This window comes from Rhincodon typus, chromosome 24, assembly GCF_021869965.1.
Source record: "Rhincodon typus isolate 14 chromosome 24, sRhiTyp1.1, whole genome shotgun sequence".
NCBI classification, from domain to species: domain Eukaryota; kingdom Metazoa; phylum Chordata; class Chondrichthyes; order Orectolobiformes; family Rhincodontidae; genus Rhincodon; species Rhincodon typus.
The window spans coordinates 17,789,400-17,811,751 of record NC_063355.1 but is presented as its reverse complement, the minus strand read 5'-3'; the positions used below and the strand labels follow the sequence as shown (position 1 = coordinate 17,811,751).

The window sequence follows — 22,352 nt, the reverse complement described above, 5'->3', positions numbered from 1 at the left end:
TTTCCTCGATGTGCTAGTTAAGAAATCTGCCTATGTTCACAAATCAGTATGGATATTGGGATTTACATAATCCATGTGCTAGAAGATTGACCTTATCAGTGATCTTTTAAATTGGACCATAGACATTTGTTTACCTTGCAGGACAGTAGCGATTCGAATTGGATTGTTGCTCATTGCATTTCATGGAACTTAGCACATGGACCAAAGCTCCCACTTTTGTTCCTATAAAGTGCATAGACTACTCCAAAATACTCTGGTAGAACAAAATATTTTAATAACGTAAAGAACAAGTTAAGCAAGTTATTTCATGCTGCTACTATGCAAGGTGATTTGAGTGATATTTTCCACTGACAGGATGCTATGGTCAGTCCAAGACGACTTTCAGCTTTTCACACAATTAAGCAAAGTTACGTACGAATCTCAGTGGTGGTGTGATACCAGGTACACAGGATTAATCACAACTTTCGGCTGATCGAACCATATAAAACTGGCTGTTCAGTACAGGCAGAGTACAAGGCCACACACGGCTAGTCCACATTTCCAAAACCCAAAAATATCTACAGTTAAGTGTGATTCCATGATTGAGTAGCACTTGGTGAACCAAGAGTCCAGAGCATACTCAGTTACACTAACAACCAACTGATGATCAGCCAAGCTCATAGTATGGCTCATTAACACATGCTAGAAGGGACACAGATTCATGCACAGGGATCTGTTCTCCACGAACAAAAAGGAGTATATTCAAGGCTGGTCTTTTTTGAATTACCTGGAAAGATGGGGAGCCTATTGCTCTCCAGTACAATGTTCTAGACAATCAGACTCAACTGGCCAACTAATTAGCACCCCTTTCTCCTACAGTATGAATTGTTTTGATTGGTTGAAACTTGGCATTCTTGAGTTTGTGTTCACAAATACAGGATGAAATGCTTCAGCAACATGTTTCTATTTTCAGTAGTATTTCAATACCTGTACACCAGGAAGTGACAAACTTACCTATTCATTTTTGTATCCTATGTTCCTACTTATAAAACAGAATGCTAATTTCTATCGGGACTCTTTATTTTAGGAATAATTCAAAATTACATTGTGTTCTTCTTTTCAAACACTTATTTTCTGGCAGTAAATTTTGTTCTCACACTGGAGCGTGCAACCACCAAGATGAAAACATATCAATTAATTAAGTTAATTTGTACTTATTTTGAATATCAGAAATAAACAACCAAAACAATAAACTGTCAAAAGTATTTACACATTCTTTGGATTTTTATTCCATATTCTGTCAATGCTCCTTTTCCACAAAATAGACTACTGATAAATACTGAACTGAACTACTGTTCGGAAATTGTGCTCTTGTGCTCTTTTTGTGCAACTATATTTGATGGAAAACATGTTTGAGCTGCTGGACAAAAGATTAATTACCACATGCTTCATGCTTCAGCAACAGTGCAAAAAATACATTAATGTTTCTGATAATGCATTAATCAACAAAGTTATTAACACTCAACTGAAGTGTCAGCTGTATTTATTTGGATTGTCTTACCTGACTGAAGGAGTCCAACTTAACTCCATTATCTATCAAGAACTGCCTGGTCTCTTGTACTATCTGCGTCTCACCCAGGGCCATGCGGACTGCAACACTGCCTTTTCCTTCCTTTAAAACATCAAAGTAAATATAAACTAGTTGATGTTATATCTGTGAAAGTGGTCCACACATTTTTGAAAACAGCTTCCTCAGAAGAAGAAAGCACCTATACTATGAAGTGATTGAAATACGGATTTTAATTCACTCTACTCCCGTTTAGATTGAAAAATGCTACTTAATCCCATTACCTGCATAAACTTACATTGCATTTGCTGGCAATCAAAATTTTGAATGACCCACTGCCAATTATAATTTCAGTTTTATTGAGCAATAACATCACAAATCCTCTCCTGTGAATGTCATCACATAAGAACAGCAGACGGCAGGTTTTCAGCAAAAATATTTTTTCTCAGTTTCCAGAATGTCATGACTGAATACGTACCCATTATATAAGAGAGGTAACAGGACAGAGAGAGGGGCTGATCCCCATGAGATGGTATAACATGGGCAGTGTAACAGAAAATAGCTAACGAGCCTTAGCAACTAGATAGCTTGGTTGATACAACATTGTGCCCTAGGCCAGACGGTTCTGGACTCATGGCCCAGAGTTCAGGCGCCCCTATTAAAAACGGCCAAAAAACACCTAAAAAGCTTTGTAGCATGAGATTATATGATCAAGAATGAAGAAACTGGAGAGTTGTGAGGAAATGCAGAATGGTGATCAATTCAGCAATTAAGTCAAAGCTAAAATATAACAAAACAAAACTTCAGTTGAACTTAGTTGCAGGTCTACTTATGGCCAATTGTCTTTCCAGATTTATTGACTACTATGAGTTGAGGGAGAAAGTTTTTAAGTCTACTATCTGTTGGGGGAATGCTACTGGAATCTACAATTTAGGACGATGTGATTAAACATTTAGAAAAATTTAGGCTGATTAGAGAAACAAAATAAATTTGTAAAGGAAAGGTCATGTCTAAGAACCTAAACAACTTTTTTGAGGAGGCACTTGAAATAGCAGATAGGGAAACGTTTATGGATGTAGTTTATGTGGACTTCAGAAAGCAATTGATGAGATTCACAGACAGACAGACAGACAGACAGAGTCAGCTAAAATTAAAGCACCTGAAGTGGTAGGCAAGTTATTAATCTGGTCAGAAGATTGCTTCAGCAATAAAAGAAAACAGGGAGAGATGAGCAAGTATCAGCATTTCCATACTCAAAGTTCCTCTTCAAGTCAAATCTCATTCAGTCTTGGAAATATGACACCATTTGTTCATCACCACTGGCTGAAAATATTGGTATTCTCTCCTTCATAGGATTATAGGAGTACCTTCACCACAGACTACAGCAGTTCAACACAATGTCTCACCATAACATCAAGGGCAAGGGGATGAGACAGCAGTTGCTGCACCACCAACAATTTCCAAATAATGTGAATGAATAATTTAAAGCCTTTTTTTTTCCTGAAAAAGTATAAGTGGCAAGGAAGTCACCAGTGATGACCCAGAGGGATTTTTGCTGGAGTCTTAAAGTATTCACTATATTCATTAAAGACATCGATAACACATGAGAGCGCCAATATCCAAGTTTGCCACTGCCACAAACATTGACAGCACAATAAGCAGTGCGGACCAAAGCATAGAAATACAAAAAGAGACACTAACAGATTAATTGAATGAATAAATCTGGTGCAGATGAATTTCAAAATGGAAGAACAAAAAAGTCATCCATTTTGGACCAAAAGAAATAATAAGGTTTTTTTTAAATATGGTGAAAAGCTACAAATACAACAACTCTGAAGAAATTTAACAGATTAAAACGTAGCCAGTAAAAATGCTAATGTAATGATACCTTCTATAAATAAAGGATGAGAATGTAACTGGGGAGGAAATACATTATAACTGTTTAAAGCTCATGTTAAATCGCATCTGGACACTGTGCACTTTCTTGGATATCACATCATAGAAAGGCCTTGGGAAGAATGCTACTCAGATTCACCAAAATCTCCAAGGTTAAGTCGCAAAGGAGAGATCATATCAACTAGGGTTGTGATTCCTGGAATATGAAAGGTTGAGGTCATTTTGCAGACAGTTTTAGGATTTTTGAAAGAGCAGAAGTTAGACAAAGAGAAACAATTGCTATGCTGGGGTTGTATTACACAAGACGACATAACCTTCAAATCAGAGCCAGGCCATTCAAGAGAGAAGGAGGAATAAACATCACAGAAAGCAGAAATGTGAACCTCACTCCAAAGAAATGTCCTAGCAGAATTTATAATTTCCAATTTGAGACTGATAGAGTTTTGTTAGCAAATGACATTAAGCGATGTGGATTCAAAGCAGACGATGTAGTTACTTACTAAATAAAAACCGAAAGAACTGCGGATGCTGTAAATCAGGAACAAAAACAAAGTTGCTCAAAAAAGTTCAGAAGGTCTGGCAGCATCTGTAAAGAAAAAATCAGAGTTAATGTTTTGGGTTTGGTGACCCGAAACGTTAACTCTGATCTTTTCTTCACAGATGCTGCCAGATCTTCTGAGCTTTTCCAGCAACTTTGTTTTTGTTCCTGATTTACAGCGTCCACAGGTCTTTCGGTTTTTAGTTAGTATTTAACTCACTGCTACATCTCTTCTCGGAATACCCACTTTGAAGAAGTTCTGCTCCTCTCTCCAACGCAATTTCCGTTCCAATCTTTCTTCTTGCCCACCGACATTAATTTCACTGTCACTCCTGGTGTTTGGCCAAGTATTTGCTAAAACTCGTTTCCACAGACATATCACATTCCTCAGTGACTGCCTCCCGCTTAGACTCGCCCTACGTGGATTCCAACTGAAGTGTCATCCTTCACGATTTGAATCCTCCCAGGATCACAGATATCTCCGTGATGTTCAACGTTCCATGGACAGCTGCTCTTGCCACATCCTGAGATCCACACTCAGTGCCATGTGGCGTCACATACACACTCTCAACTCTTCTCTACAACAGCATCGCATCACGCTGGCTCAGGGCTGCACCACTCCGCAGATCCACTTCATCCTCCGGCTCATTCGTTGTGCTAACAAGAAATTTTTTCTTTTCCTTTCAGGCATCAAGGCCCACAGTATGCAACAACTCAAAGATATCCACGGCCCTCCGGAACCTTTCTCTCCTCCCCTTCCCTCCGACTCTATCCCCTCTCCCGAACCATCCCTCCTAACCTTCCACTCTCCGATGCTGAACGTTCTGTACTCAAAGACCTCAGCTTTATTCCTCTGTGTCCCCACCTTAACAAATTTCGGGCACAACTTGACGCTGAACCCTTCTTCCGCCGTCTTCGCCTCCATGCCCATCTCTCTCCCCCAAAAAAAACCGGAACCGAAACGTTAACTCTGACTTTTTCTTCAGATGCTGCCAGACCTGCTGAGCTTTTCCAGCAACTTTGTTTTTGTTCCTGATGTAGTTATTTCACCAGCAAGTCTTGCACAGTGCTTTAAAAAGTGAGAGTTCCTATTTGTAATGTTTTTGGTGAGAGGTAGAGTCTCTTAAATTTTATCTCAAAATAAGGCATTCATTAGTTTAACATAACACATAGGGCATAAATATTTTAAACAAAACTATTTGTGCAATCCAAATTTAAAAAAAAAAACTTACATGATCCAGGACTTGGCTTTTTGTAGCATTATATTTTGCTGCTATTGCATCAGCAACAGCATTAGTTCCCATAAATAAAGTATTCCAGTTATGTGAGCTAAAAAGTACAAGAAAAGATAGTCATATTCTACATAGAAATGGATAAATTTCACTGATTAAAGATCCTGCTTCTCCTCAAAAATGGAGAGTGTGTATGCCTCTACTTCAGCTCAGCTATGAGTGTGAAGAGCCCCACTCAGATAATGGGGAGCAATGCATTTCTATCATAGTTGTTCAGGGGGCAGACATTACCCTCAGTTAGTTGGAGAGAAGATGTGCTGAGTTGTTTATATGGATATCCTATTTGCTTCATGGGGCTAAAGATCAAATTTTTAAAACAAAATTTCATTGATACAGGCTTCCTACCAGCAACCCCCTATCATTTTTGATAATTGCCTGTGTTTGAGATAGAATGTTCTGACTTTACATTTTCTACTTTTAGAGATAGAGAGAGGATCCCACAATTTAAGCTCAATGGCTGAGATACACTTGTCAATTCTGATTGCTGAGGGGGAACACCTTTCTACCAACTGGAGAATGATGGTGTTGGCCAGTATATCTCAGCAGGGTTGGAGGAATGGTGGCTAACTACTCTCAAATAAAGTCAGGAAAGTTGATTTTGTTTAAGCTGACTGTTCAACTTCCAAAACAGGACTGATTTACACTATTTAGGAGGCGAGTCTGAGGCTAAGATTGTCACATAAGATTTTGGTGCTAGCCCACTGCAAACAATAGATGCAGTCTGGTGTTTACAATAGCATTGGATCAGGTTATTATTACAATGCATTTTTTTTAAAAATGTGTTACACACAAATATCAAGATCTAGGTATTTCATGAAGTCTAAATTTAAAAGTTACAAATTACAAAACTTGGTTGCTCAATCGAAAGCAAACACTCATGAGGGAAAAAACTCTCTACACAGAAGTGTTTCAGATACGAAGGTTTTAAAACCGATTACAAAGTGTATTAACTAATTGACTATCATCATGTTAATCTATGTATTTAATGCGTGTATTCCAACCTGCTACTGCTGGCCTTGTCGTTAGCTGCTTTATTTCTCTTGTAAGTAGAGAGGCCTGATGTTTCACTGTCTTCAGTCTTCTCCTTTTTTACTGTAGATGGTAAAATGTGCATCATCCTGCCCTGTATCGATAGAAAATAATTTTGCATCATTTATCCACCTTCTTTTAAACAAATTTTGAGCTGTTGTTGCAGTTACATGTAGCATGAAAAATAATTTATCTTAGAAATTAAGTTTCATGTTTATGCATTAAATAACTATGTCCAATTTGTTTAGCAGTTAGAGATTTAAAATGCACAAAAATGGCACAGCACAGTTAAGCAATTAAAAACCTATGAAAACTTCAAATAGGTGCAATACATTAAAATGAACAGCCCTTGTTAATTTTTCTGAAGCGTAAAGCACTGTATTTGAAAACGGTTTTAATGTTTAGTGTTAGTGGGTCAGCATCACAAATGTTTAAAAGTTAGGATTCTGGGTATATCAATTTAAAGTACGCAAATAATTTTTTTAAGCATCCTCCAATCCTTGAACATTAATAGCATGAATAAAAGCAACAATGTGAGAGATTTTTTGCCTCCTGAAATAATGGGTTTGCCTTAAATATTCAATATGGTTTACTGAAATGAGGAATACTAGAAAGGATTTAATTGATTATGAGTCAGTCAAGACCAAGCTGAAGTAACAATCCAACTGCTCCATCCTCTTTTGTAGGAGATTTTCATTATTGAAAGATGTCTAATGAATATTGCTTTTACCAAATAAAATGTACACCAAACCAGGCTGTTTATTTAATTCATCCTCTACTGACACCAGTTCACATCACCAGTGGTAACAATAAGCATGGAATGGCACATGCCAATCTTGTGGTGAGGAGGGCTGAAGCCATGTTAATCAGTCCTGTAACAATTCACTGTCTATCTTCTCTGGTGTAGACAGAGGAAAAAGAAACACATTCAACCAAATTAACCCACTGAGACAGGCGTTTTTGTGATGTGTAACAATGATTACTCAAACATATTTGGAATGGAAATGTGCAGATAAACTCATCACTTACTGCTGAAACTCTTTTGCACTCAGCTCTAGTCAATACTTACACAGTGGTCCTGGTTGCACAAGATGAAGGAAGCTCAAGAGAGTGTTTTGTCCTGAAGGATTCATTTCCTAACTGGTTAAAATCCAGCAGTACCCTATTCAAGGGACCTAAAATTTTCTGGATTTAGGTAAATGGGTTTATCACGCTTGGTTCTAACATCAAGTATGTAGTGGTGCGGGGGGGGGGGGGGGGTGGATATGGAGAGAAGGGTGAATAGTAGAGAGTGATAAAATGCAAACATGGAGACCTCAAAAATAAATGAAATGTGAACAGAGGAAGAGGATTTAATCTTGAAATTGCATTACAAAAGGCTTATCTTCAAGTTAGAAACAAACATTAGCCTATTTTTAGTCATTTTAGAAGTTGACAATCACGATTTGCATATAGAACTTAAAATTTTGTTTTAAAATTTCCAGCATTTAAGCATTTTAAAGTTTATTGGCAATTTAAGATAGAGTTCAGCTACAATTCTCAAAGGTTCAACAAGACAGATTACTGACTGCCACCCTCTGGTGAGTTTGATGAGTTGCATACTCAGATGCATTCCTTTCAAATACTGACACTTCACTGTGAATTGTTTTCTTCAATGCTTTACCTTTAAAACTTGTTGTGCTACTTTTTCTCAAGTTCAGGATCCAAAAAGGGAATGTGGAAAAATGTGCAGCACAACACACTCAAAACTGTTGTGTGTTTTTGTGTATGAATGACTGCGAACTGAATCGGACGCCAAAAAATAGAAACAGTTTCTTCAAGTTTTATGGAAGGCTTCACTCCCAAAGGCCTGGTGGGTTTTCTTCCTTCATTACTACCTATCCCACCCTGATGGCAGAACATTAATCCGATTCAAGCTCTAAACGACCACTCATCGTATCTGGAAGAACGCGCCTCTGCTAGGATATCCCAAAATGAACAGCATGCCAGTCAGGCTGCCACCTTTAAAACGCCATTTAGCATCCAGACAAGCGCTGTTAGACTGGAGTTGCCCTGCACAGTTCCTGATATTTGCCCTGGGCACATCAGTAAAAGGAAATTTGCCATCTTGCTTTGCAGATAGGCACATGGAGGTCCTGGTGGACATTCTCTTCCCCCAGCAACATAATAGGCCTTGCCAGCCTGGTCGGAGATTGCCATTAGATTCAGTAGTCTCAGCTGTCTGGAGGTACAAACAGCAAAGTAGGAAGAAAGTCAATGACCTTCTCCACTCTGCAGTCCAAGCGCTATTTTCTCTGATATCTTATGTTTACTATCTCTGCGACTGCACCGACCTCCCATCAAGGCTCATACTCTACCACACTCAATATGGCATGCAACATCTTCTGTCATTTGCCATCACACCACTAGCCCTGCATTACCTACTCAGTTGTCGAGGACAGCTTCGCAAACTGCACTAAAAGTGCCAACTGCCCCACATAAGTACATCTCCCATAATACTTGCCTGTCAACAAGGAAAACAGTCATCAGTACACAGTAAAGACATGTGGAGAGGATCTGGATTCTGCCTGCCCAGAGTGGTTTACTGACCATGTCCAAGTCCTTGGACTGCATTGGAAGTCACCCTTAAATTTACTGTGCTGGGCCCAGCTCAGCAAAGGCTATGTCCCTTGACTGTGGACTGCTCACAACCACAACAAACCTCCTGGCCTTGTGTCTGTTAACAGGGATGGAAATACAGCAGTACTGTGAAAGTGGCACCTCTGGCTCAGGGGCAAAGTGCAAAAAGGGGCAAAGTGCAAAAAAGGGCAAAGATGCTCTGATAATCTAGGTTGATACAAAGTGAGTGAATCTTAAGTTCCAGGAAAACAGCTGGAGAATAAGTCTCGTCCAGTCCACAGGGTGTGTGCATGCCCTTAAACATCCTTGCCCAGAGTGTCCTTGCGTCCCTAGGTGAGCACTGAAGTGCAGAAGCATACAGTAAGCAGAGCAGAGCTGTGTATTAGGGTTCTTAGAAGCTATAAAGGTGTCTACTGACACCAAACAATCCAATGATAAATTCCAGCTGTGTATGCTCAGTTCATATCTTAAAAGTGATTGTTATTTAAAAGTTTTTTTCTCTTCAACTATACACTTTTGTTAAAATAAAAAAAAAAAAGTGGTTCGGTTGTCATTCTTCATTTCAATTTGTTTCAGAGATTTTGCTGCTACTATGCATGCTCCTGGGTGTCAGCAAATGCAGCCGAGAGGATGCCAATGTCAGCATGTGGCCAGTGTCCAGAGAGTGTGCCCCAAGGTGATCGTGCCTGGAGTCCAACATGGAGGAAGACGCCACTCTGACTTCCATGTCGAGAATTCTGTGTCCAATTTCCTTCGGCAAATGATACAACGGAAATCCGCATATTAAATGGGGCAAGTTCAACATTCCATAAGGTCATTAACAAGCAATAATCCACCTTAATAGACAACACAACCCATCTCCCAACCACTGCTGACCAAGAACTTTGCCTCGCTGCTTGGAACTGAGGTATAAAATGCAGTGAGATAGCAAGAACTGCAGATGCTGGAGTCAGAGATAACAAAAAGTGTGGAACTGGAGGAACTCAGCAGGCCAGGCAGCATTAGAGAAGCGGGAAAGTTGATGTTTCGGGTCGGGACCCTTCTTCAGAAATTTTTTTGTTCCTCCAGCTCCACACTTTGTTATCTATAAAATGCAATGAGTTGTTCTTGATGTCAAGCTAGGCCTCACAAAACTTCTTGTGCAATTCTGCCACAGTTTCTTGCCATAGCAGGTCCTTCAGGGCCCTATAAAAGACTGCACTCTGCATGTGTGTGCACAGAAAATAATTTTACAGAGGTGCATTATGAGAAAAAAAACACTATCACCTTTAGAAAACCGAATATACAAACCAGAAATCAATGCTTCACTTAAGAAAATTTCAATCTCTCCCTCTGCCCCATGATGTTATTTGCTTTAAAATATACAGCATATTTTGTTTAAAATGTTACACATAGACAAACTCTGGGGAAAAGAAATTCCTTCTACAGATCCTCGTTTCTACATTTTCTCCTCATTTCTCTCCCAGTTCACAGTATAGGTGCTATAGAGTCATACTGCACGGAAGCACACACTTCGGTCCAATTCATCCATGACAACCAAGTTTCCCAAACTAAAACAGTTCCATTTGCCTGCACTTAGCCCATATCCTTCTAAACCTTTCCTATCTTCATACCTTTCCAAACATCTCTTAAATGTTGTCACTGTACCTACATTTTCCACTTCCTCTGGGAGTCATTATCTCACTTAGATGTCAAGAATTATTATTGGGACGAGGTTCTGAAGGACTGGTGGTACTAGAGGAATTCTACAGCAGTTCTAAATTGGCAGCATTAGCATATTGTGATGAAATCCTCTAGTGATCCACTTGTTTTGTGCTGAACAAGCCAGTATTCCGTGAAATGTAGCATTTAGAGCACAATCAAGTTACAAGAGTCGTTGTTAGCAACATTCAATACTGTTCACAGATGGGGAAAGGCATATTGCAACATTTTCAACAGGTCACTCAGGAAAGTTAAGGTTAGTGAACAGGGGTTCAAAGAAAACAGGCGGGGGCTGCAGATCATTAAGTATGGGAAACAGAGAGATGCCGATTCGATCTTAATTAGTTTCCATTAATTAATTTCCATTCCCTTTGTGCAGCAGTTATCTGTACTGCTGGAAAGGCAGCTGAAGTTCATAGGTTCTGTGTTCAAGGACTCAGTGAGGAGTCAAGAACAGTTGGATGGATTCATGTTGTTAGAACAAACTCAGGAAGAGATTCTAGAAATTAGTAGGCAGCTAAGAATTAGCGTCAGAACTCAGAAACTGTCCTGGAGCTGAAGAAATGGGAATATTAATGGAAGTGTATTGCAGGGCAGCTGAGAGAGATTAAGAAGACTGTAAGCATTAATACTCAAGTGCAGTTGAGAGTGGGTCAGGGTAGAAAAGCTCACAAATGGTATTTGCTTGACATAATGAACATGTTGGGACCTCAGGGGAAAACCCACGGCAAAATATTATAAAACTCGTATGTGGTCTGTAAAAGTGGACCTCAAGGTGGTCAAACAATACAACTCCAGCCCTATGGATTGTTAAATTAAATTGAAAAGGAATTCAACAACATCAGGATCAAGGTGATCTCCTGGACTACTATTTTTGAATCCCCTAAAGAGTTCAGGAAAATTTTAACTGATTTCCCTAAGTGACCTTAGTTTTTACATGAATTGGCCTCTCCCCAAGTTCACAAAAACATGAAATAAACTAGATAGATTTGTTTTAAAACTGGCAATGAGTTCCATTTGTTTATAAAACCAAGGCAAACCACTGGCATGAGAAATTTGGCATTAACCTGGTTTTCTGAAAGGCTCTTCCGGCGTTATACTGTTCTAAGTTCTAAATTAAAACTGGAAAACTGTAAAAGTTATCAACAAGAGGACTGGTACAACATTTTGCACACGTGAATTACCTTTAAAATGATGTAACATCTTGATCCCCTCAGAAGTAATAGCTTACGTGAATGAGCGATAGGTAAAAGCAAAGATTTTGTTGCTAGAATTCTACAGACATTACTCACATCCCAGAAGTCTATTAAATTCTTCATATGTTCCGAAAATAGAGAACTATGTCATCACAAAGTCTGTGAAAGATATACCTCATTGTACAACTAGGTTAAAAGCACATTATTGATTTTGAATTCCAAATGTAATTGCATTTGAATCAGGAATTTTATGTAGAATTACCAAGCCTTACCTGAAACACTTCCCCATCTAATTCAGCAAAGGCCTTCACAGCATGTTCAGGCATCATGTACGTAATGAATGCAAAGCCTTTTGGCTTCTTCGTTAGGCTGTCTATAGGAAAATGAATCTCTGCTAACGGTCCTGTTAGAATTTAATATAAATGCATTGCTCCAAATTAATATAAAACATACCACAACTGTTCCCGATACAAACTGATTTAATTCTTCTGATTGTGGCAAATCAATTTTAAAATCAAATACATTCACTGCAATGTTTTTAAAAAAAAGTTTGTTTATATATTATGAAGTATAGTTACCAATTTTAGATAATTGGTAGAATTGCTGGCATTTACGAAAAATCTAAGTTTCCACAAACATTTGCATCAGCACTGCAGTGAATTATAAAAGTTTCACTTTCAACTTATTAAGGGTACACGTTATTCTGGCAATTTGCACTTTTTGCACCTTGTCTTTACCATGACCTTTACCTCAAAGCTCCATCAGTTTTAGTTTCTTTTAGGTTGTGATGTCATTATGGCACAAGAGAAGGCCTTTCAACCTTTTGGAGTCCATGATATCTGCGGAACAATCTAGTCAGTTTTATTCCTGCAACTCCTACTTCCAGAACTCTACAAATTTATTTCAAGCAAGAGCCTATCCAACTTCCATTTGAGATCATTCAATGTTTTTACAACCACTATCCTTGTGTGTGCGCGCGTGTCAGGGCATTAATAACACTCTTCCTTACAACCCTGCTGCAGCTCTTTTCCAATACCCTAATTCCTTGTACGACCGGCTATTGGAAATAGCTTCCTTTGTCCACCTAATCAAAACCAGTCATAATCTTGTGCACCTCTATCAAATCTCCCCTCAGTCGTCTTCTTCCAAAGGTGAACAACTGCAGCCTCAATTTAACAGTGTGGCAAAAATCTCTCATCCCTGAAACCATTGTGGTAAATATCCTTTGTAATCTTTCATGGACCTTCACATAATTCATAAAATGCTGGGACCAGAACTGTTGCAATCTGTGGCCTAACCAGACCACTGTGAAGCACTCAACATAATTTCCTGCTTTTATACTCAAATATCTCAACTAATGAAGTCTTCAATTCCCGTGCACATTATTAATTATTGTCTCAATATGTCCTGTTTCCTTCAATGGCCAAGGCACATGAACCCCCAAGTCCCTTTGCCCTTATGTGACATTAACAGCGTGGGTTTAGTTCCCACACCACCTGCTAGAGCACTCCTTCTCAACCTCTCCCTTCGGAGGTGTGGTCACCCTCAGGTTAAACCACCAATAGTCACCTCTCTCTGATGACAAAGCAGCACTACAGTCTGGTAAGATTATAGTGACTTTACTTAGCAATAAGCCAGTATTTCCTCTTCCTATCCCTTCTGCCAAATTGCATCACCTCTCATTTTTTTGCATTAAATTCCACTGCATTGCAATATTTACCACTTATTTGCCCATTCTGCTACCTTCTGTTGCAATCAGTATCACTATCATTGTGTGCCACAACTCCAAGTTTATTCTGCAAATTTTGAGATCTTAATCTGCATTCCACTATACAAGTACTTATATCAAAAAGAAAGCATTGGTCCTAGCACTGATACCTGGGGAACCTTATAGACAATCATTCTTCACTCTGAAAAATACACTTGCTGTTTTCTGTACATAAATCATTGTTATTGATGAATAATCCAAGTCTTAATGATGATGTCAAGAAGTCTTTCTGCCCAATTGTTTTCTCCAAGAGGACACTGACCATCCAATTCCACAAGCTTCAGTTTTATTAACGAGAGTTTTATGTGATACCTTATCAAATACTTTCTTAAAATTTGCATAAACAACATCCAGCGTATTCCTTTCATCAACGTTCTCTGTTGCTTTGTCAAAAAATTTACATTAGATCAGTCAAGCACACAATTTGTGTTTTACAAATTTGTTTGTTCTCCTTAATTAACTCAAGCCTTGTTAAATACCTGCTGACTTTTCTTTTCCCCTCTGATTACTGTTGCTAAATCTTTATCCATCTCAGATGTTTGTTATAAAGTGTTTATTATCTTCCTAGTTGCATTGCTAACAAGTCACACAAAACTTACGACTTAGTGTGTCTATATTTCAGTGTATTACCACTCCTTAAATCAAGAGTGAGTGAAATAGTGGATGAGTCAGAGAATTACACGCCTTTCTAAATTTCATGGTTTAAGTTATATTGTTCTGCCTCTTTCCTTAGAATGTTGATGCTTCCTACATGAACAACGCAGAGCTGGAAAATTGTGCCACAATACAATTTTGGACCAGAGACAAGAGTACAAACACAGTCTTTGTTTACCATTACCTCATTTTAAAGTTCAATTACTATTGCTTAAAAGAGAAACATGCCGCTGAAGCTTTTGGTTTTGCATTCGTCAGGTCAACTGTAAGAATGCTAATTTCTTACAGTTTGTTCAGTTAACACCAAAACGTGCCCTGCATTATTACTTCCTGGGAATACTCAGGGGTGACACTTGAATTAAAGTGGTTTTGACTTGTGTCTTCTTTAAAATCTAAATTAATTTAAAGAACAAGGTTGCAAAAGTAGAATAAGACATTGCTGAAACATTCAAACAGCAGAAAAATTAAACAAAAAAATTTGTCTACGATCACAATTTGCAAAGATATGAGTTTAAGTCATCGCATCAGGCTACGGTGTCTAGAAAGTTTCAGGTTTGATAAAACCTAATGCACTTAGCAATAATCTAAGGAAGGATTAGAATTAATTGGAATTACAACTGAATCGTTAACAATCTTCAGAATTAAGTATACAAATCACATTACTTTAAGAATCTGATTGATACCTTAAAAAATTCAGTACAAGGAATTTCAGTTGATAAGGAACACATTTTCTCCTAAAAGAACAGGTTGAAAATTAATTTGTTATTTGCCACACAACTGGGAATGAGAACAACAGCAGTAAATCACAGGCAAAAATCAATTGAGAGAGAGAGAGAGAGGCAGATCCTCACTTAGGAAATAAGAGCATCAGGAGATAAGAAGAAATGGAAGGCAACTGAAATTTTAAAAATTCAAGTTGTCATAGTTAGTTATTGCCATGGCAGAATAGGCTTAGTGCACCAAATAACCTACCTGCACCTTTCTAAATTCAGTGCCAAACCTGTCTGAAGTTGCATAAATAGTCATTTTGTAAAAATGTAAACACAAAAGTCACTTGTCCCAAGATATGCACTTGATTGCAACATACAGTAGAAAGAATATGAGCTACTTACCATATTTAGAAAATACCTTCTCTAAGTCTTCTTCTGTACACATATAAGATAAGTTCCGAACAAACAATCTTCCCGAGTCAGAAAGATCCTCTTCCTCCTCATCTTCTTTCTTTTCCCTTTGTAGCCATTTTTGGTCATTATTTTTTCTATCTGGTTTAGTTGTTCGAGCATAATTCTCCCTAAAAAGTTCAATATATCTTCCACCTTTAACCAAAGCAGAAAATATTTTTGAGATTAAATTTTAGAAAGTATTAACATCCTATTTCAGATATTAGAACTTGAGTAGTGATCCCTCTCCTATTCAAGGAAGAACTACAGTAAATGCCAGTGCTTGGCAGAAGTTAAAACTTCTTACCCATATAGTCTTTATTCCTTTGCAAAGCCTTTTCAAGATCACCTTCTGACTCAAAATCAACAAATACATAACCTGCAAAATAAATACACAATTAGACAAAACTGAATTGATGTCAACAGTCTTCTCAGAAGGAAGACTAAGATCTTGTGAAGGAGGAACATTACTTTCAGCATAACAGAGGACTGGAGTGTCAAGTGCAACAAGCTAGACAAACATAATTGACACCTGGTTCCAATAGAAAAGAGTCAGGTGTAGTGACCTCATCAATATTGCATTTGTTGCTGTTTATAGACAAGCAATCCTGTATGCTCCCAGAAGCAAATGCAGCTTTGTTTGCTTTATCTTTTTACTGCTGCTCAATAAAAGCTTAGGGAAGGAGATAGCTTAGTGGTATTATCACTAGACTATTGATCCAGAGCTCCAGGGACCCAGGTTTGAATTTTGCTGTGCAGATAGTGGAATTTGAATTCCATTTTAAAAATCTGAAATTAAGAGTCTATTGACGGCAAAGAAACCATTGTTGATTGTCAAGGAAAACCCATCTGGTTCAGTAATGTCCTTTAAGTAAGGAAACTGCCATTCCTTACTTGGTCTGTGACTCCAGACCCATGCAATATAGTTGACTCTTAAATGCCCACTGAGCAATTAGCGATGGACAATAAATACTGACATAGCTAGTGACATGCACAGCCCATATATGACAAAAAGAAATTTCAACCATTTGAAGGTTTTCCAGTATACAATTCACCAACACGGAACAATGAAAAGATGTTAGGCTACACTGAATATGCTAAAGAATAGCACTCCCGTAGACAGGTTTGTAAGGTGGTACGGCACCAAGGACAGGTAGCCTTTGTCGCTTGGTTAGTAAAGGTGCACTTCCAATTAATCAGACTGGTGATGATGTAAAATAATGAAACATTTATGAATCGGAGCTTGTGTTTACAACAAAATCTTACCCATGCCACCAACGTGCCTTCCGAAACTTTACTACTTCACAGCCCTCTCAGTACTTGCACTGTGAAGGGTTGTGTGTGGCTGGCACAGTTGATAGAAATGCTAAAAGGTCCATAAGACCATTAGACACAAGAGGAGAATTGGTCATTTAGTCCATCAAGTCTCCTCCACTCTTCAACAAGATCAAGGCTGATCTGATAATCCTCATCTCCACTTTCATGCCTTTTCCCCATAAACCTTGATTCCCATATTGATTAAAGTCTGTCTATCTCAACCTTGAATATACTTAATGGCCCAGCTTCAGCAGCCCTCTGTGGTAAAAAATTCCAAAGATTCACTAACCTGACAGAAGAAATTTCTCCTTATCTCAGCAGTGGCGAGTACTTACACCTTTGGTGAATGCATGAAAATGCAAGCATGGCATTGTAGAGGCATACATAACGTCAGCAGTGTAAAACTGCATGAGAAAACTCACCAGGGCTCACAGCGCAAAACCTGCTGTTAAGCTCCAAGAAATTGACATGGTGAATGTTTGATGAAACCCAGCCCGAAGTAACTAGGTTAAAGTAGATATGACGGGACACAGCAATGGAGGAAAATGAAGGAGAAGAAAATAAAGTGGTCAACAATGTCAAAACTAGAGAAACTGAGAAAGGAGGAGGATAGTGAGCTATTGTTTTAAAAGATGGCACTTGTTATATCACCTGTTGCTAGGATGGAAAGTGAAGTGAACAAACTTGAACAGTAAGTGTTAACTTTTTTTTAATGCTCGTGTGGGATGTGACATCAAATTGTCCTTAAGAAGGTCATGATATAACAACATTGACAACAATGGGGATTATAGATCCAGAAAAGAATACTAATTTGGATGATGTATCAAAAACTGCTCCCAACAGAGAACAAAGCAATGCATCAAGGCAATACTTTCAGGATTATACTGGAGGGAAGTAAGCATCTCAGATGCACCTCACTGGGCCTGGGAATTAAAATGTCAGATTATAGACAGAGTAAACAAGTGGCCTTAGGCTCCTCAACCTGCCTGATGCAAAATAACCACTCTAGCCAGGTAGTAGAATCGATGCACTGGTTGCAATTTCCATTCAGACACATGTGGACAAACATTTATCAGCAGATCATTTATGATTACAACTGGTTGCAACTTAATTGTCAAATCTCATACAAAATAGAATTTCATAAAAGAAAACAAGTCTTTTTTTTCCAAGTTGCACAGCAAGATTCACTTTATTGTTGTCATACTATTCAGTGAAATTTCATTCACACAAAAGAAAATTAATTCTCTTAACAAGGACAGAAATTTTAACATTATGCTGCACATAACACACATGCTATGATATATACTATATTAACAAATTCATTTACCATTTTCCTATTTAAAATAATCTGTTAAAGTACAAAATAAACTGTGGATTCCATTTTATACATAACTCAAATATTGTAATATTTAAAATGCTTAATGATGCAAAAAAAATTATATTCAGTAGGAAACCGTTATACTATGCATGTCAGTAAAAGGATTAAGAAATGCAACTTCACTCCTCAAAACAAAACACTTCATATAAAAATATTTGGTTACAAACCTGTTGTGTTTCCATTTGCATTTTTGACAATTCGGACAGCCACAGGTTTCGTCGGGACAAAGAATTCTCTTATTTGTTTCTGGGAAAAGGATCAGTATACCATATGAATATATAGAAGACTGAATGTGTGTGCGTGTGCGTGTGCGTGTGCGTGTGTGATAGGAATGATTTTAATGTTGAAGTAATTCACATTTATACTTTCTAATTCAAATTTTATCAAAATGATTGAAGACACTCGGTTATAAAGATATTTTATACATAGATGAACCATAAACATTACAGGCTACAGCAAAATAGCTTCTTTTAACTAGATTAACAATTTGTTCACATAATTAGTAAATACATCAACAATTATTTACACTGTAATGAATTAAAATCTAAAGAAAAAAGAACTTTATCCCTGTTTACACAATAGGGTCAATCAACCTGTACCCAATATTGCTTAATTCCTAAATAAAAACACCAAAGAATTGTGAATTCTGGAATCTGAAACAAAACATTGCTTAATCCCGTATGTGAGTAGTGTCTGTGTGTGAATATAATAGAAAATACAAATAGTGTTTGATTGATACCTCTTTCACACTGAAGGGAGCCCCTCGCAGCTTCAAAGTAAATGGTGTGGTAGGTTCATTTTGGTGAGTTTTTTTCTGAAAATAAATTAGTCAAGAGAGTGAGAAATCAATTAATGTCCTCCTTAATGTTTGCAACATTTGTCTGAAAGTTGTAGCACATTCATCTTATCACTATGCATCACAAACATGTTTAAAGTTTGCCAAATAAATCTAACATTGGAAAAAAAAAAGCATTAAATTCAGTCCTTTAAAATAGCGAAGACATCTAAAAAAAAAAATATTGAATTTTGAGGTTCACCCAATCAGTAGACTAAAACTCATCTGGATCATTAATGTCCTTTAGGGAAGGAAACTGCCATCCTTCCCTGGTCTGGCCTGCATGTGACTTGAGACCCACAGCAACATGGTTGACACTTAAATGCCCTCTGGGCAATTAGGGACATATAATAAATGCTGGCCTGGCAAGCAGCTCCCACATCCCATGAATGAATTTTTAAAAAAAACCTCTTTTTTTTTTATTTACAATTGTGCAAATATCTAGGTAACGTTTTAAAATAAGTCAACATGCTCAAACACCCAGTAGGATGACAAACAATGGATATGACAATTTTGGAAAAAGAATACTGGATATCACAATAGCACATCTGAACAAAAATAAATTCATAACAATATATTTTCAGAGCATTAAATGCCAACAAAAAAAAAAAATGGAAGAGATTGCAAACCTCCAGCTCTGTTTTATTCCTCTGTGCTAGTTTGTTATCCTGCCTTTTTTGTCCACTTTCACAATTGCTGTCTGTATGTATTGGTCTACTTCCTTCAGTGGATGATTTCAGATTATTTTCATCATCTGCTTTAGATTCATCATCACTTTCAGATTTGCCTTCAATCTTCACTATTTTTGACCTTAAGTAATCCATGTCAGATACTTCATTTCTCAATGCAACATTTTCCTGTGTTTGCTTTGGTTTGCCTAGAAGAGAAAAAATACTTTAAAGAAATCTTTACATAATACAAGCTGGCAAATTCTTTTCAGACCACGATCAATTTTTGCCCAGAAAATTTGAAACACTGTGCCATACATGTACAGCCTGTGCATTTCTTGCAAAACAAAGCAAGGAAAGCTTTGGTAAGAAAGCAGGTTTCTTCCTTGCAGAAAGTCTTTAAAGAAATTTATGTACGAGTTCCTCGACTATTGTGCCTGTGCAATTTTGTTCTAAAAAAGTCCACAGCAATTCTTCTACTGGTACTGGTACAGGTACAGGTACAAACAGCAGATAAATTTTGAAAACAAACAGTAAGAACAAAGTTGACTTTGGTGTCTGAGCAGAGAACTGTTACAAAAGAAATCTTTGACTGCAGCACACAGACACAATGTGTGACTAGAGTTTCCCAATCAGTGGGACATCTGAAGAAGCAACTCATGGAATGATAACAGAGGCATAATGATACAAAACATGACCAGGAAGTAAGGGATGTTTATACAGGGAATGACACTTCAAATAAGGACATTAAAAAGAACATTTTCAAGCAAAAATAAAATTAAAACGGGATACTTGAAACAAGGAATTCCTGAAAAAGAATCTCACAGGCAAAATTCATAAAACCACAAACTATAAAAATGGAACACGAATAAGGCAATATATGTAATGTATTCACTTTTTGCTTCTTCAATAGTGTCCTCCTGCTCCTCACTCAGTTCTTCAGAACCTTCAGAATCTTCTGAATCAAAGTTCAGATAATCAGCCAAATGTGTAGCATCCTTTTTCTTTGCAGGTAAGGTATCATTAGTCCAGGTTGGTACACTGGAACGGCTCTGATGTACTGCCAGAAATTCCTCAAACTCATCATCTTCCTTCAACTTTGGAAAATAACACAGTGACATTCCAGCAAAGAGAATGTGTACAGGTCAATACCGATCAAGAATCAAAAGCATTCAAACATAAATTAAAAATTCCTACTCACGTGCTCCAGGTTTTCAATGACAGGTTTCTTCTGTTTATCCTGTAATGGAAAATTTGGAATTTAAGTATATTTTTCCTGAATGCATTTTTCAGCCGATCACATAAAGTAAGCCAGGAGTTAAAAAGCATGAAACCTAATTCAGCTGGCTCTTTAAGCATAGATATCTTGACATTAAAACAGACCAGGCTAAAAACAACTTACCGTGAAATATTACATCATCATGAGACATTGGTAAAGATTTAGCACATTGTTTAGAAACAAACATAACGGTGTGAAGTCATGCACTTTGGCAGGAAGAGTTTGATTAAAAAAAAGAGTAAAGGTTGGGTGTCCTTTATCCAAAGCCACAGGATCAAATGATCTTCAGAAATTGAATAATTGTGGTTTTCGGATACAGCTTACTTACCCTATAGGTTACTCTTTATTTCAAATTAGTTTTATCAGCTTCCACTGCTGATCCTGCCAATATATAGTCTTGCAGGCAAAGATAACTGTCCTAAACTATTTAGTGCTGCACTTTTATTACCAAGTTTCCTCCTTTTAAAAATAGTCATGGACATTGATTATTCAGTCTTTTTGGTCCATTCAGTACATAGGAGCACAGGAACACTTATAGGCCATTCAGCCCCTCAATCCTGTTGTACCATTCAACGAGATCATGGCTGATCTATGGCCTAACTCCACATACCTGCCTTTGGTCCACAGCCCTTACATTTTTGCTCAACAAAGATATTATTTCAGATTTAAAATTAATAGCTGACAACATAAATTAACTGTTCAGGTCCATTCGGGTATGCCTGTTCAGCGAGGCACTTTTAAAAAAAAAAAAAAAAAAAAAAAACTTTGGGTTTTAGGTCTTATTGGATTTTGGACATAGGGATAAAGGATACCTAACCTGTATTACTTAAAAATCGAGAATTACTGTAGAATTCAGTGATTCAGAGAGATCTTAGTGTTCTTGTGTGCAGGTCACAAGAGATTGGTATGAACGTACAAGAAATAATTTAGCAGACAAATGGAATGCTATGCCTTCTTACAAGAGGAATTAAACGTAAAAGAAAGAATGTTATACAGGGCTTTGCAAGACTACATCTCAAATACTATGTGCAGTTTCGGTCTCCTTATTTCAGAAAGGGAGCAAATGCTTTGGAATTGGTTTGGAGGAGATTTACTTAATTGATAGATAACTGAAATTAGAAGGTTAAGTTATGAGGAAAAAGATGGACAGACAAGGTTTATCTACACTGGAGTTCAGAAGAGTGAGGGAGGACTTGATTGATGCATATAAGATCTTTGAATGGTCTTAAAAAAATGGACATGAAAAGGATATTTCCTCTGTGGATGAGTCCAGAGCCAGGGAGCAGAATTTTATGATAGAGATAAGGAATTTTTTTTCCCTCCATAAGATAGATCATCCACTCGGCACTTTTGGCTAAAGATTGTTGCAAATGTTTTTGTACTGATGTTCTGGGGTCTACCATCATTGAGGATGGGGACGTTTGTGGAGACTCCTCCTCCAGTGAATTGTTTGGTGGGCCACCACAATCTACAACT

At 37.6% G+C, this 22,352-nt stretch overlaps 1 protein-coding gene across 3 annotated transcripts in view; it reads right to left on the bottom strand.

Moving 5' to 3' along the window:
- rbm19 (RNA binding motif protein 19) overlaps window positions 1-22,352 on the bottom strand; it is a 120,753-nt gene that overhangs the window by 83,050 nt on the left and 15,351 nt on the right. For all 3 annotated transcript variants that reach the window (XM_048611396.1, XM_048611397.1, XM_048611395.1), the window contains exons 4-14: window positions 20,799-20,837; window positions 20,493-20,694; window positions 19,559-19,806; window positions 18,834-18,908; window positions 18,262-18,340; window positions 15,707-15,778; window positions 15,352-15,555; window positions 12,090-12,220; window positions 6,274-6,395; window positions 5,213-5,309; window positions 1,541-1,651 (exon numbers count right to left, since the gene is read on the bottom strand). In XM_048611396.1, the coding sequence (XP_048467353.1) occupies window positions 1,541-1,651; window positions 5,213-5,309; window positions 6,274-6,395; window positions 12,090-12,220; window positions 15,352-15,555; window positions 15,707-15,778; window positions 18,262-18,340; window positions 18,834-18,908; window positions 19,559-19,806; window positions 20,493-20,694; window positions 20,799-20,837 (1,380 nt within the window). The remainder of the gene's footprint in view (window positions 1-1,540; window positions 1,652-5,212; window positions 5,310-6,273; window positions 6,396-12,089; window positions 12,221-15,351; window positions 15,556-15,706; window positions 15,779-18,261; window positions 18,341-18,833; window positions 18,909-19,558; window positions 19,807-20,492; window positions 20,695-20,798; window positions 20,838-22,352) is intronic.